General features: G+C 35.2%; 2 protein-coding genes across 2 annotated transcripts in view; one reads left to right on the top strand and one right to left on the bottom strand.

The window, feature by feature from the left end:
• The window catches only part of LOC111046966 (nuclear inhibitor of protein phosphatase 1), a 22,171-nt gene extending 16,586 nt beyond the window's left edge, over positions 1 to 5,585 (top strand). Inside the window, exon 7 of the mRNA XM_039429306.1 lies at positions 3,437 to 5,585. Coding sequence (XP_039285240.1) covers positions 3,437 to 3,687 — 251 coding nt within the window. The 3' untranslated portion in view covers positions 3,688 to 5,585. The remainder of the gene's footprint in view (positions 1 to 3,436) is intronic.
• On the bottom strand, positions 5,326 to 16,221 carry LOC111046968. Its single transcript, XM_039429307.1, has 5 exons — positions 15,777 to 16,221; positions 11,829 to 11,973; positions 9,909 to 10,041; positions 7,702 to 7,816; positions 5,326 to 5,585 (listed from the first exon to the last, which is right to left on the bottom strand). Exons 1-5 carry the CDS (start codon positions 15,939 to 15,941, stop codon positions 5,469 to 5,471), a joined length of 675 nt encoding a protein of 224 aa, XP_039285241.1. The 5' UTR covers positions 15,942 to 16,221; the 3' UTR covers positions 5,326 to 5,468.

Here is a 16,221-nt window from a genome sequence, read left to right as displayed (position 1 = left end):
CAATTTTTATTGCGAAAAATTATTTGTTTACTGGTCATTAAAGAAAGTTATTGGGCATCAAACGTAGAAGTCTGTGTTTTTCTACTTAGATTTTTTGCATATTTCAACTTTTTTCTCAAAAACTACTCACACTACAGCTTCCAGACAAGTTTTATTCAATTTTTAAGATATTTTTCCATATGAATATAGCATAAGTTTTTAAAAAACTAGTCCCCAAACAATTCAGCATCGGTGTATTTCATCAGAGGAACTGAATTCCGGGCGAAATCTTTCACTCTGTATAGCTCGCTAATGAAGCGTTTATGGATATATTTTTATATAAACTTTTTTCTTATTTTTACCTCTACTATCACGTATTAAAATATTTTACCATAAATATGAATCACCCTGTATATCAGCAATAAAATTGTTATCTTCTGCCTTATGTATCTAAACGTAATTGGTTTCAAATTTAAAATTTAAGACACAGTCACGGGTTCCTTCTTTTCTACTTTTTGTTGTTTATTTCATTATTTATTATATTATGTCTATCATACCTTTGGCTTTACTTATTATTTGGTTATACTTTTACTTTTGGTTCAACTTATTTTCCGTTCAACCAATACTGAAACCGTATCTCTTCAATTAGTTTTTCATTCTCTGTTCAACCATTTTTATCATCAATTTGATCGTACAAAACTGAAACCGTATCTCTTCAATTAGTTTTTCATTCTCCATGTTGAACGAGGCCGCACCGTCTCCGTCAAAAAGTAAACTGAACTAGACGGTGACGGCGCGGGCAACAAACACGGCGACGGTGCTGACGCGGTGCAGTAGTATGTGTCCCTACACGTTTGAAAGCATTTGTTTTCTCACTCGCCGTAGTACGTCCGTCACACGGCCGTGCCGTGGTGCGGGCTCGGTGCGGATATGTGTGTCCCGACCATTTGACGTGCACACGTCTGCGACCTGTGCTGACGTCACACGAATGCACTACGGCTTTGTTTACGGAGGTAGTGGTTCCACCCAAGGCCTATTGTATGTTAAATTCAAGCTAATGAGTTAATGCCAGTAATCTGCTGGTTATTAGAATATGAAAGCCTTCGCCCGGTTCCATTTTAAATTTTAACCATGATTAAATGCAACGAAAACCAATCAGAGAAGACTTTTGAAAAAAAGGGTTTTCTGATTGGTTCTTGAGGCATTTAATCACTGTTTGAATCTAACAGTCTCTTGTGCAATCGAGCTTGTATTTTATCATACCTAGGAAAAAATAACGTTTTCCTCCACCTACTGTCTAAAGTACTTACTTTACTCTCTGAAACCTAATACTGAAGTGTCACTTTTTCGCTCTCGGTAGTAAAAAACAGAAAAACTCCCTAGGGAGTAAAAGTGACTCCATTTAAATAACATGGGGAGCATCTCTATTTTGAAACTTACATTGTAATAGGTTAGAAGGTCTAAGCTCAGATGAGAAAGCATAATAGAGGTGTCTGTCATTGAGTCAACTGAATTCAATACCACAACCAGAAATTTGATTAAATCATGAAATATATGTTTGTATGATAATTATTATATTCTTAATATTAGTAGACGATAAAAATTTATACAATTTTAAAAATATTTTATTCTATTCAAAATACCAGCCAACAAATATTTTGATCTGCAATTCAAATCTGAACCGCGTGATCTGGAGTCAGCCATTTTTGGTAGCTGCTCAGCTGATATAATTGTTACAACTTTTGCCGATAGATATCGCAATCGGCAGTGCCAATCAGACGACCGGTTTTTAGGTTTTAGATTTAGGTTATGTTGTTAGGAATCATTGTCACCAATACGTAAGTTATTAGAATGATTTTATTTGCAGTTTCTATAAAAAAATGTAGATGGAGGAAAAATGTTGTGTACATCACGAGCGAAAAATACTTTTTCTCCCTCAGGAAAATTGCTGCCCTCGGCTTCGCCTCGGGCTTCAAACTTTTTCCCACAGGGAGAAAAGAAAAAGTCGTACTTTTCACTCTAGATTTACAAATAACTATTTCCTTCCATGTTCTATTGTTTGGTGGTTTACAATAATTGCTTGTAAGGCTCAACTCACACTACCTCGACTCAAATCGTACGACTCCAGTCGAGGATAATTCAGTCTCTTGACCTTACGACTTTTTCGCTCATTGTCACTACTTCAGTTCCATGCTACTCTATTAATTTTCTAACCATACTTTCTTGAAAATATAAGATCTAATTCGTCACTAATTTGCATGTAACAAATTTTTGTAATAATTATTATAAAATTTAGTGTCCTTTCTAATTCGTATTATTGTTGAATGAAAAAGACTAAGATATTGTCAAAAAACCACTGATTTATTGAAAATAGAAAGACCGGTTTCGGTTATTACACCATTGTCAATCTCTGATAAACTGAGTTTATTGATCTTTCTAAGTAGGTATCAATAAATCTGTGGTTTTTTGACAATTTCTTAGTCTTTTTCTAAACTAAAACTAAATACAAGAGCAGCAGAATTTATACTAGTAGGCGAGTACTGCTATTGGTCGAGGGCATGAACGCCTGCCATTGGCCTAGCTAGACAGTCTCCTCCCCCTCAACGGTGTGACAAAATGGCGGCTTAAGCAACAGAATCGCCATGATAATAAAATTTACTATTTAGTACAAAATAAGAACCAAGAAAACAATAATGTGAAAGGTAATAAAACAAATATGTAAATGGAAAAACTATTGACTTGTTGGTTGCTATTGCCACATACTTTGGTATAACCTTCAGTTTCAAGCATTGTCTATTGAAGAAAATGTTCCTTTCTGCTACTCCATACTTGAGTTTCAATTTAAAATATAACTTCACTTGTTCAGCTTGACTTGCTAGTTTCACTTTTTGTGTAGTTGATATTGTGGTGGTAGTGTGTGGTGTGATAGTGTGGTGGTTAAATCAGTGGTTTTTTGACAATATCTTAGTCTTTTTCATTCAATATGAATAATTACCACAATATCAACTTCTCAACTACACAAAAAGTCGTATTATTGTCTTATCTAAGATGATAAAACATCACTTTGATTAAAAATGCACGGTACTACACAACTCAAGTCGAGGCTCGACTCAGTCTCACAGTCGTGAGGTCGCGGAGACTAGAATCGACTGTTCTGAGTCTGAGCCACATCTCACACTTACGCGACTCAGATCGAGAAGTGACTGCGACTCAAGAGACTAGAGTCGACGCAGCATGTATTTTCAAATGGTGACAGTCGTGGAGACTACAGACTGCTACCGTGTCACCACTCAGACCAGTCGACTCTAGTCTCCGCGACTGTCACCATTTGAAAACACATGCTCTCGACTAGAGTCGAGTCTCTTCTCGACCTGAGTCGCGTAAGTGTGAGTTGAGCCAAAATGTAAATCTTGCAAGATTGTATAGAAATACAATTTGGAATTTATTTTTATTGCAGGTTCGGACATGCATCCAACGAACGGGTCTCTTCTGTTCTCATCCAAGTTGGCTTCTTCTCTAGGACTAGTTCTGCCCAATCCGGCGCCAGACATTGAAATGACGCCAACCTCAGTCGCTCCTTCGCAGGATATGATCGTTGATTCCAATGTGTCAAGTGAAAAAGAAATTGGAACCTCAGAACCCAAAAAGAAGAAATACGCCAAGGAAGCATGGCCCAGGAAAAAACCAGTGCCGGCTCTGCTTGTTTGAAGTATTTCAAAGTATCTAATCAATTTGAAATATTTAATCCCAGGGACTGTTTAAACTTGTACAGACTTTCGCTCTGCTCTCTCCATAGTCTCTCAATCGAATGTCACTCGAGCAGATCGATTAATTATCGACCGGGGAGCAAGAGTGGAACGCGAGAGTGTAACAGTTCATGATCGGAGCGATTGCGGAGCGTGTTGGAGGCGCATATATCTGTATGCACCTTTATAGAAACTAAGTACTGTGTAATATAGGGAAAAGTCCACCACACACACTAGACATGGGAATCTGTCACTTGATTCAACTGTACTAGTGAGGTCCACGTTATAATGGCAGTAGAGAAAAATAGGCGAAAGACATTGCCGATCCTCTGTCTTGTCAATGCCTTCTGTAGACGGTACCTGATACAGGTTTATTGATGTAATATTAACGGTTCGTTCTCGTTTAAAATAATCAATTATAATTTATTGAGCAAGAAATAATATTTTTCAATAATTTTCATAATTGAGATGAAATATTTTGTTAATTATTTATTAATTCTTCATTTTTAAAAGACGATCTGGCAACAGAGCAATGCGAGAAAGAGATAACACTATCCGGTTTGTTGAATGATAGACAAGGATAGCAATTAATACCATTGCTAATCAAACACTGCCATTATAACGTGGACCTCACTATATCCATTTAGTGTGTGGAGACTTTTCATTTATTTCTATTAGACAGGCCCCTTGTATAATAATTTGCCAGACCTCCGTAAAAATGTACAAGATCTAAATATTGAAACTAGTCCAAGTTTTCCCCCCACTCAAGACTTATTAAGTCTGAGAAATGAGGAATCAATATTCACTTTTTGTGTAGTTGAGAAGTTAATATTGTGGTAATTGAAGTTGATATTGTGGTAATTATTCATATTGACTGAAAAAGACTAAGAAATTGTCAAAAACCACAGATTTATTGATACTTAGAAAGACCGGTTTCGGTTATTACACCATTGTCAATCTCTGATAAAACTGAGTTTATTGATCTTTCTAAGTAGGTATCAATAAATCTGTGGTTTTTGACAATTTCTTAGTCTTTTTCATTCAATCAATATTCATGCAAAACTTACGCTGGTTGTCAAGATAACGTATAGTCTGTGCAAACCTTAGTTTGCAGCATTGCTCTTATGGAGTACAGCGCTGCCAGATTTCACAGAATCCAGAGAGCCTATAACCTAATTATTGTGTGAGAGAAAGAACAAAAAAGAGACTGTAGGCCTTTCTGATATAATCAGCATAAAAACGGCAACAGTGTGCTCCTATTGTTAAATTGAAATGACATTGACCACGTGATGCAAATTAAGGTGTGTACAGACCATACTACATTTTTTATTTTATTGAAAACTCTTTTTGCGTTAATTACTCTACTGGACTTGGAGTAACGTGGCCTACTGTAGATGAAACTTGAAAAATAAATTTTATATGTAGGATCCTAAAATAACTATTATCTTACAAGCATTTGTTATTTTCAAGTATTACAGTTTTGGCGCTTTTCTCTATTAAGAGGCTCAGGGTTTACTTCAGACCTAAAAATCTCACCTCATAGTTTTCAACTTAGAAAATAGATTATGTAACTTATGTAAAGATATTGAACAAGAATGAATGATTGCAATAAATAGTATAAACTCTTTAATAAATAATAACATGATTTTAGTGTTTATTTTTATAGAAAGAGTAAAAATGAAACAAATACATGCATATTTTCTAATTCATACAAAAATAATTCTTTACTTGAAATTGAAAATTTCATACATCATCGTCAACCTTTGTAAGATTTTTCATTCTAATGTTTTCGTTTCTCAAAAGAGCGTGAGTTTCACTCAGGACACACATGGCTTGTTTCATTTCCAATAGCTTTTTCTCCTGCAAAACACGAAAGAAGTTCAATATTTAGAAAGCACTTGAAACCTTTTGTCAAGTATGGTTTACAATCTGAGAATAGGGCAGCACGGTAGGTCCTATCGTTTTGACAGTTTATCATGACTTCAGTTATGTAATAAATCAACTTTTTAAACAAAAAGTTGATAAGTATAAAGTTTCTGATATTTCCAGTAATAATTCCTAATTACAACACTTGTTAGGTCAACCTCTATCCATAGCCCAAATATCAAGCAAATCTGGGAGATTTGCATTTTTCATGAAATCCATGAATAAAACACCTTGAATTTTTGCAAAAATGGTCAGAAATAAAAATAGCTTAAACTCTGAGGAATGATAGTACTTGACGAGAGGAACAAGATAATGTCATCAAATTGGTGAAATTCACTTCTATTCTTGAGTTATAAGCATTTGAAGATGAGTGATTTCTGTGATCTGTGAGTAGAGGAAACATTTTATGTTACAGTGAATAACTCGCCCTGTATTGTAGCGAAACATCTCATATTATAGCACGACACTTGTTAGGTCAACCTCTATTCATAGCCCGAATATCAACCAAATCTGGAGATTTGATTAATTACTGAAAACTTAATATTTAACTATTAATAGTCAATAGTTATTTGTACCTAACTATCAATAATTAAAATGCAATGGAAAATTTCCATAGGAATTTGTGTGCATATGAATGACTAGCCGTCAGGCTCGCTTCGCTCGCCATATCCGTCTAGCCAGGGGGCTCCGCCCCCTGGACCCCCGACAGGATCGTCCAAGAATGAGATCAGCAGGCTCGCTTCGCTCGCCTGCATTTTCATTTGGGCATTTTTATCATATGTTAGGACAATCCAGTCGGGGTTCAGACTAAACGGCTGGCTAAACGGATATGGCGAGCGAAGCGAGACTGACTGCTAGTAACATAATATTCCCAGGATTGAAGTAGCAGTGCCCAATCAATTTTTCCGCGATAAATGCATTTAAATCTTCAACTTGGTTCCAACCTAACAAAGTCAACTCAACTTAATGCCAACCTGACAAAATTATTAATTTAGTTGCCAGTTAACAACTGTTTCGTAGAGGTACTCTATCTAGATTATAGTTCTATAGTAACATATGATATGGAAATTTCAATTATAATTAAGAGATTGGGAGAAGAAGAATATACATGCTAAAAGACGAACTTTAAACCCTTAAAAACAACCCTTAGAGTTAAAATATTGCCAAAAGATTTCTTAGTGCGCCTCTAAAGGGCCAACTGAACATACCTACCAAATTTGAACGTTTTTGGTCCGGTAGATTTTTAGTTATGCGAGTGAGTGAGTGAGTGAGTGCCATTTCGCTTTTATATATATAGACTAGTAACTTACATCCATCTCGGACACAATAAATGATTGAAAAACGAATTATGTTTATTATACAGGGTGATTCATAATTATGGTAAAATATTTTAATACGTGATAGTAGAGGTAAAAATAAGAAAAAAAGTTCTTATAAACATATATCCATAAACGCTTCATTAGCGATCTATACAGGGTGAAAGATTTCGCCCGGAATTCAGTTCCTCTGGTGAAATACACCGATGCTGAATTGTTTGGGGACTAGTTTTTGAAAAACTTATGCTGGAATCATATGGAAAAATATCTGAAAAATTGAATAAAACTAGTCTGGAAGCTGTAGTGTGAGTAGTTTTTGAGAAAAAAGTTGAAATATGCAAAAAATCTAAGTAGAAAAACACAGACTTCTACGTTTGATGCCCAATAACTTTCTTTAATGACCAGTAAACAAATAATTTTTCGCAATAAAAATTGTAGAGAATTTAATTCTGAAAAGAATTATGTAAGCTGTGTAAACTAAATTTGAATAAAAGTTGAATAAAATGTATTCTTATGTAGTACATTACACCACAAAAATTTGCTGTTTTGTGAGCGTTTATGGATATATGTTTATAAGAACTTTTTTTCTTATTTTTACCTCTACTATCACGTATTAAAATATTTTACCCATAATTATGAATAACCCTGTATAAAGTACTTTCACGACTAGGCTATTATCTTCACCACATAATCAAATATTTTCCAACAAAAGTTTAATATATTACTGTACTCACAAAAACTCCAACAAATTTCTGCAAATTCCCTCCAGCACTTCCACTCTCGTTTTCAAGTGTTTTTTCCAAGTTACTGTTGAAATCTGAAAGTATGTCAATACTTTTCAAGAAATCCCTGGAAAATAGAAATGATTGTTAGGTTTTTCAGAAAAGCATAGATGAACAACTTTCAGAACTGATTTATTTCAACTATCAATTTAATCATGAGTTACAAATATTAAGCTTAAACTCAGTAACAATCCATAGTCAACGGCTCAGACTAAAATTACCAACGGTTGCAAAGAAATTAACTTTTCCTACAGTTACGTTGAAAAGTGGCCATTGCTGCACTGATTACAGAACGCAAAGAATCACTTTTCCGCTCTAGTGCGGGAAAAATTTTTCTGCACTCCAGATTTGCAACATGGCAACGCGAAATACTTAGTAGGTTATATGGAGCAACAGTGCAGCAAAATCAAAATGAAGTTGGTAACAGTGACTGCTGTGGCTGCTATAGTGAGCAGAGGTGCAATGAAGCACAACGCGCTAATTATTATTAATTATATATTATAACCAAGGACAACGAGGACTTTAGGATTTTAGGATTAAGGTTTTTATCAATAATAAAATTACACAGAAAAACATTTGATGCATTTCAGGCAATTTTACCCATAATTACCCACTTTTCATATTAATGGTAACTGTAGGAAAAACTTAATGTGAAATACGTGCGCAAAGTTCCTCTGCTGCACTCAAGAAACCATTCCGCCCTCGCCTACGGCTCGGGCGTAAACGTTTCTTTCGGTGCAGCAAACTGACACTTTGCGCACTAGTTGCACAAATAACTATTTCAGAAGACTTTTTTTAATAAGAAAATCATATTCTACTTTCTTGAGACTCTGTTAAAATTATAATTTTCATATAATGCAAGGAATAAGAGGCAAACTTGATGCCAAGAAAACATTTCTCAACTAATTTTTTTACAAGTTGATCTTTACAAGCAGACAGCAACGAGTCTTTTTTAAATCGAAAATCTTTGATATTATACATAGCGTGAGACTAAAATTTGTGGTTCCGTTTTTGAGAGGTGAAAGACAAAAAAGTTGCTCCACTTTGAAAAATGTCAATGCAATTGAAATTAGAAGAGACTGGTAGAAACTCAACTTAATGAAATAATTAACACGGATTTATGATTGAGCAATCTAAAAAATCTGGTGTGGCGCACTCACACAACTTTCCTTGCCGTTATGAAAATTGATCACCTGACGCTAGTGTTCACGCGCATCTCAAGTCTACTTATAAACAAAGATCTGAGCCAGCTGGTGACAGGACAATAACTCTGGAGACATACGAGGTCTGCTATCTCTTCATAGTGAATCATTTAATAGAATCAACAGTTGCCAACAGTTTGCAATTGGATAATCACATTTTCTCGAATTTCGAGTTTATTTTCAATTTTAGGTGGAAATGTTACTGAACATTAATTGTAGAAATTTTCATGCTCAATATTTTCCACTTGAATTTTTTTGTTTAAATTGAATCTGAAGCCTGATAATTGGGAATCTAAAATCAAATTTGCATAGATGGGGCGGAGCTCCTGAAATTTTTACAGATATGGGACTCGTGGCAGTTGATAGAGCTTATCAATGACTATTGTAGGTGTAAATTTGATCAAAATCGTTGGAGCCGTTTTCGAGAAAATCGCGAAAAACCCTGTTTTTGACAACATTTTAGCCGCCATCTTGAATTGCATTTGATCGAAATTGTTCGTGTCGGATCCTTATAGTGTAAGGATCTTACGTTCCAAATTTCATCTCATTCCGTTAATTGGGAGATGAGATATCGTGTACACAGACGCACATAGACTCATACACACACACACACACACACACACACACAGATACAGACCAATACCCAAAAACCACTTTTTTGACTCAGGGGACCTTGAAACGTATAGAAATTTAGAAATTGGGGTACCTTAATTTTTTCCGGAAAGCAATACTTTCCTTACCTATTGTAATAGGGCAAGGAAAGTAAAAATTGAATTGTAGTCTAATATGATTAAGAACCACTGAATTTTCTATTTTTATGACTATCTCTGCATTTTTTTCAAGTGTATTTTTGCTGAATTTTTATCTTATTATTTTTTATCTATTAATTTTTATTATTTTTATGTATTTTTATGTAATAGGGCAAGGAAAGTAAAAAAGTTTTGAGAGTATTCTTACCTTTGTGCTTCTTCAGGTACCAGGAGTGCCTTTTTATTTTTGAATGACATCAGAGCTAATTTTATCTGCTGCACTTCATCATTTAGGAACACAAGTTTTTCATTTAATGACGTCAAAATGTTTGCTTCTTTTTCTGAAATATGAGCAGACGAGAATAAACTAGAAACATGTAAATGGTATTTATTGAGCCCTATAGTGAGGTTCACGTTATAATGACAGTGGAGAAAGATAGGAGAAAAACGTAACCGATCCTCTGTCTTGTCAATGCCTTCCATAGACGGTAGCTGATACACGTTTATAGATGAAATATGAACTATTATTATTAAACGAAAATCCAAATTAAATGCTGTAATTCACCCCGAAGACTTCTGTTACTGCAAATATTGACAACAGGGTAAACAGCTAGGTGGAAATTCGATGAGCGCCGCTACTATTCAAAAATTTGTCCCCGGGCTGACAAATAATTTTTGAATAGTAGACCTCATCGAATTTCCATCTAGCTGTTTACCCTGTTGTACACAATATTTGCAGTAGCAGAAGTCTTCGGGGTGAATTGCAGCATTCAATTTGGATTTTCGTTTAACAATTAATTCATTAGCATTTGAATAATTGCAATATCTCAGTGATTTCCATCTGTAGAAACATTAACTGTTCATTCTCGTTTAAAATAATCAATTATATTTTATTTAGCGAGAAATTATATTTTTCAATAATATCATGAAGAACTTTCATAATTAAGATGAAATATTTTGAAAATGAATTATTAATTCTACATTGTTGAAAGACGATCTGGCAACAGAGCAAAGCGAGAAAGAGATAGCGCTATGCGCTTTGCTGAATGATAGATAAGGATAGAAATACCATTGCCAATCAAACACTGCCATTATAACGTGGACCTCACTATAGATAAGCTGTAAAGGTGTTTATAGACAGGGAAAGTAGAGTTGTCAAGTTGCTGAGGGCTATGAAATGTGATGTGATGAAATGTGACGTAATGAAAATCACTGGCCGCCAGTGAATTGCTGTCTCTACTTTCCCCGTGTCGGGCGGGCCTCGATGACATCAAGGGCACATTCCCTCCTCACCTAGCGCCACACAAGGCAGTTCGGTACACCTTTTTATTTTTATTTAAATTGGATAATCTTTTTCAATATAATTGTTGAGATCATTATAAGAGTGAGAAAAAGTGGCAACTGAAGTTTTCAAGTGGTCTAATAAGCGAGTTATGGGTTATTGGAGTGCTAAACTCCGTTTTCTTCCCAGATCATAAACGGTTTCAAAATTTTCCATTGCAGTTTTTTTAATTCATTCAGAATATCATTGGCTTTGTTCTAATATGCGTTTTTCCGCGATTAATGCCAAAATAAGTTATCGAATTTACAAAAAATGTTACTTTTTTATTAATGAACGATATGGGGAATAAAATGTTTCAGTTTGGAAAGATACATTTTTTTGAATTTTCAAGAGAAGTTCTAATAATATATGAAACCGTTTATGATCTGGAAAGAAAACGGAATCTGGAAAGTTAGCACTTCAACAACCCATAACTCGCTTATTTTCGGTTGCCACTTTTTCTCACTCTTATAATGATCTTAACAATTATATTTATTTATTTATTTCATTGACAATATTACAAATCATAAATATAATATGAAAAAGATTATTCAATTTAAATAATGAAAAAAGTGTACCTTAATGGCTTCATCCAAGTTTATATGTACTGATGCTGGATTGATATGGTCACACTAAACAATGTTTCAATTGATGTGTGTAAAGTGACAAAAATCGGAGTCATACGGTTCTTCATGAGTCGCTTTCAATTTGACTTATAATTTTATGGTATATCTTCAAGTTTAATGTAAAAAAATATTATTAAGAGTTAGAACCCCGTCGAACTTTATGAACACTCTGTATTATTACCTTTGAGAAGGCGACATCTTTTCAGCCTGTTTGTATTATCTTGATCCGCAATATCTTGTTCCACATTTATTAACTCGTTTCGCAAAAGGTTCAATTCAATAACCTTATTAGCTATGCTGCTGAGATGTTCTGATGATGCAGATGTCTGAAATTTTGATAATTCAGAAAACAATCATTCATAAACAACTTATTAAAATTGAAATATTCAAATCAAAATTAATGTTGATTAATGAAAGTTCACTTTTTGAAAAAATATTAAATTTATAACAAGGCAGCTCCTGAAATTATCGAGGCTGTGCAAAGGCTAAAAATAAACTTTCTACTCGTGATATTTTTCAAAGTTTTTCAATTTGTATATCATCAAGCTATCAAAATGGAAAAGTTTTCTCAGGGAAACATTTTTTTCTGGTCATTTTAGAGATATGAGCGCCTAAAGTTTGAAGTTTTGGGACAGAACATTTCAAATTCGGTAAGAGATAAATCCATGAGATTTAGAGGATAGATTCTTCATGGTATTGTTGATCTAGTAAAACAATTTTTTTTTGAAAATATCAATTTTTAAGATAGTTATTCAATTTACTAAAAATAACCAAAAATAACTTTTAGTTGAGTTATTTTTGGTAAATTGAATAACTTTTTCAAAAATTGATATTTTCAGAAAATTTTTGTTCTACTAGATCAACAATACCCATGAAAAATTTTTCCTCCAAATCTCATGGATTTATATCTTACCGTACCGAATTTGAAATGTTCTGTTCCAAAAATTCAAACTTCAGGCGCTCATATCTCAAAAAGTAATGATCGGAAAAAAATATTTTCCTGAGAAAACTTTTTCATTTTGATAGCTTGATGATATACAAATCGAAAAACTTTGAAAAATATCACGAGTAGAAAGTTTATTTTTAGCCTTTGCACAGCCTTAAGAGCCGTGGGGCCTGTTTACGACCACCCAGTTTTGGTTCAGAAAACTAAGTTATATCATAGAGAAACAATAGCATAAGTAGATATCCCATGGTATAGGGAAATTATGTCGCAACTTTTACTGTTATCCCAAGCCGATAGTTCACGTAGTTCTTTCCTATGAAGCTGTGTGACGCTGGTAGTCTCTCAAATTGTGCCGTTCATACACTCTCACCCCAACAAAACAGTAATAATTGACAATAATCGACAGTGATCGGCTTGAGATAACAGTAAAAGCTGCGACATAAATTCCCTATACCATGGGATATCTACTTACGCTATTGTTTCTCTATGGTTATATATACGGCAGATGCAGCCGACTTCCTTCTTCAGAAAACTTATGAGACCTTGAAATAGGCAGACTTGCTGGGCTCACACTCTTGTGATCAGCAGAGCCTTTGATACTCCTGATGTGATTCATGCTTGTAGAGGTGGTGAATGCTATTGCGGACCCCCTTGCTGCAGCAGTGACATCTTCCATCTTCTAGTAAATTTCGCAATCATTTTGCATTCGAACAGTTGCGCAAAAACTGGATGCACAACGATAGCAACAAATTTAATGTGTGAATTTGTGTGTGTTATGCAAGATATTTTTCATCCAACTTGGGATCCACTTTCTGAAACCTCAAGAACCGTTCCTGTGTACAAGAAGGGTGATCACAGGTGAGCTTCAGGCCAATATCCATGACTTGGAAAGGTAGTACTTGGAAATAGCGTCATCAAACCCCAACTTGAGGAGTTCTTTGAGAGTTAAAACCTTGTGATGTATGCAGTTTTGGTTTTCGTAGAGGGAGGTCACTTTTGATGCAGTGAATCGAGTGGCTGAGAAAATTGATTTAGTGATTTGAGTAGAGCGTTTGATTGTGTTGACCATCACATACTGACCTGGAAGCTTCGTTGACCGAGCGAAGTGAGGTCTAAGATTCAAGTCGACGGTTTGGCATTTCTCTTGATGTTTAAATGTTTAAACATATGTACATATGTGTATTATTACATAAGGTAAACATTCAATGTTTACATTCCAACATTCATGTTTATATGTTGCGCATTTACGGCGAAACGCAGAAATAGATTTTCATGAAATTTGACAGGTATGTTCCTTTTTAAATTGCGCGACGACGTATATACAAGGTTTTTGGAAATTTTGCATTTCAAGAATAATATAAAAGGAATAAGGAGCCTCCTTCATACGCCAATATTATAGTAAAAATCAGACTTTAGAATTATTCATCATAAATCAGCAGTCTAGTGGACTATATTACTACCCGTTCAAAAACATCGAACATCTTGAAAATGTATTTTTCCATCAACGTTGTAGACAGTTGCAGCCAGACCTGATAACAGCGCTCACACTCACATTCCGGGACGACACGCCACGGTACGATAGGACAGAAAGCTCTATGTTTTTTTAGGATTTTTTCTAGACATTTTAAATTGATAAATAATTTTTGAGAAAACAACAACAGGTCAATGTAACTTACTGAGCGCGAGGTCTTCTGTTCACAGAACTACTAAAGTGGGAGAGAAATTACTTTTAACACGGCTCTTTCTCGAAGACGGAGAGGTCCGATGCTCTATCCTCCACTAATCACTCCCACTACCTAGCAGCATTCTCCTTCTTTTGTGTCTGTGTGAGAGAGCTTTCCAACGCGACGCACTAACACTCCCCTTCCAGCTATTGCTGGCAATGTTCCAAGTCATATACTGGTCAGCAGGTATAATATTGTTTTCATCACAAGAGCATGAAGCAAAATGACACGGCGCATCCAATTGTGCGCAGGATGTCTGTCTGTGTTTACGCTACAAACTGTGGAGGGAGAAATGAGTTTCTCCTCTTCATGTTAAAAGTAATATATCGCAGACTTTAGCTATTATGGGGTCGGCCCTGATCTTGGAGTTATACCTAACTTGGAGGACACAGGTGGTGTAATTGGGTGGACCTGCTTCCTGATTTACCTCAGGGTTCAATTCTGGGGCCAGTCTTGTTTATCGTGATGATCAACAATCTTGATGACAATGGTACAACTCTCCTGTTTGCTGATGGTACATCATTGCTGTCATCTGGCATTGACCTCCAGCAGGTGTTAGAGAGGTCGGCGAAGCATCTGCAGTCTTAATTTCATGGTTCTTGGTAAATCGTTTCCAGCTAAATGAGAGCAAGACACAAAAAATTATCGGCAGTTTGTTGCGAAGTCTGCCTCATGATCAGGAACCTGTGAAGCTGCTGGTCTTTATTGACCAAGCGAAGTGAAGTATAAGATTCAAGTCGACGGTTTTGATTTTATGTTTATATTTATGTTCCGCATTTACGGCGAAACGCGGCAATAGATTTCCATAAAATTTGACAGGTATGTTTCTCTTTGAATTTCGCGTCGACGTATATATTATTTAAGGTTTTTGAAATTTTGCATTTTAAAGATAATACAAAAAGAAAAGGAGTCTCCTCCAAACGCCAATATTACCGTGAAAAATCAGACTACGTATAGAATTTACTTTAATGGACAATATAAGAAGAGACTGTGGATTATAACTGCGCGAGGTCTACTGTTCACAGAACTACTAGTACTTGATTAAAAGCTCAACTAGGCCCGTCACATCCAGCAAGAGACTATCCCGAACCTGTTTTGTTTCGCTCGAGCTGAAGGGACATGTGACGGAGGCATATCTGGTCATGGTGTATTATGTATCACTTTTCCACTGTCAAAGGGTCCTAATTGGTGCCAGTAAACTGGCGCACCGTTTTACCAGAGAGAGGATCCTCCAGGTCTTTTCCCTTCATATTATGCATATGCATGCACTCTGAAGGCTACACGCAAGCCTGGTAGCCAGGCATAGCTTCTACACAAATATGTGTGGTAAGCAAACTGGTCCCAGTTCAATAAACTGTAATGACTAGTATTGTGATAGAGTGCTGAAAAATAAAGTATAGGCCTATTCCACAATAGAAATAAATACAAAATACGGTTTAGAAAGTAATTTAAATTTTACCTTAGAACAATCATCATTCGCGGTTTCTGATGCACCTTCATTGTTGAGATTATTGACAAAAGAGTTTGAACAATCATCATTCGCGGTTTCTGATGCACCTTCATTGTTGAGATTATTGACAAAAGAGTTTATCAAATTAGCATAATCTTCTAAGCTGAATGCCATTTCAATAGTTTAAAAAGTTTGCACTTCTCTTCAACAAAATAGTAAACACAACTGTATTAACTTAGTAGATTAGTATTGTACTTTTCAAATATATTTTATACGAATTTCTTGAAGAAAATTAACTTTAAAAATAAGAATATAGAAATAATTTTGAATTATTAATGACCGTGCTTCAAAAAAGAATTGGCAATCTGACTCGATGTGCTTTCACTCACGTTCATAGCAACTGTGCATGTCTTTACTGGCTAACAGATTGTTCTGATATTTATTATAGGTTATG

The sequence above is a fragment of the Nilaparvata lugens genome, chromosome 5 (genome assembly GCF_014356525.2).
Source record: "Nilaparvata lugens isolate BPH chromosome 5, ASM1435652v1, whole genome shotgun sequence".
Taxonomy (NCBI): domain Eukaryota; kingdom Metazoa; phylum Arthropoda; class Insecta; order Hemiptera; family Delphacidae; genus Nilaparvata; species Nilaparvata lugens.
The sequence above is the reverse complement of the archived record's forward strand: the minus strand, read 5'-3'. Positions and strand labels throughout refer to the sequence as shown.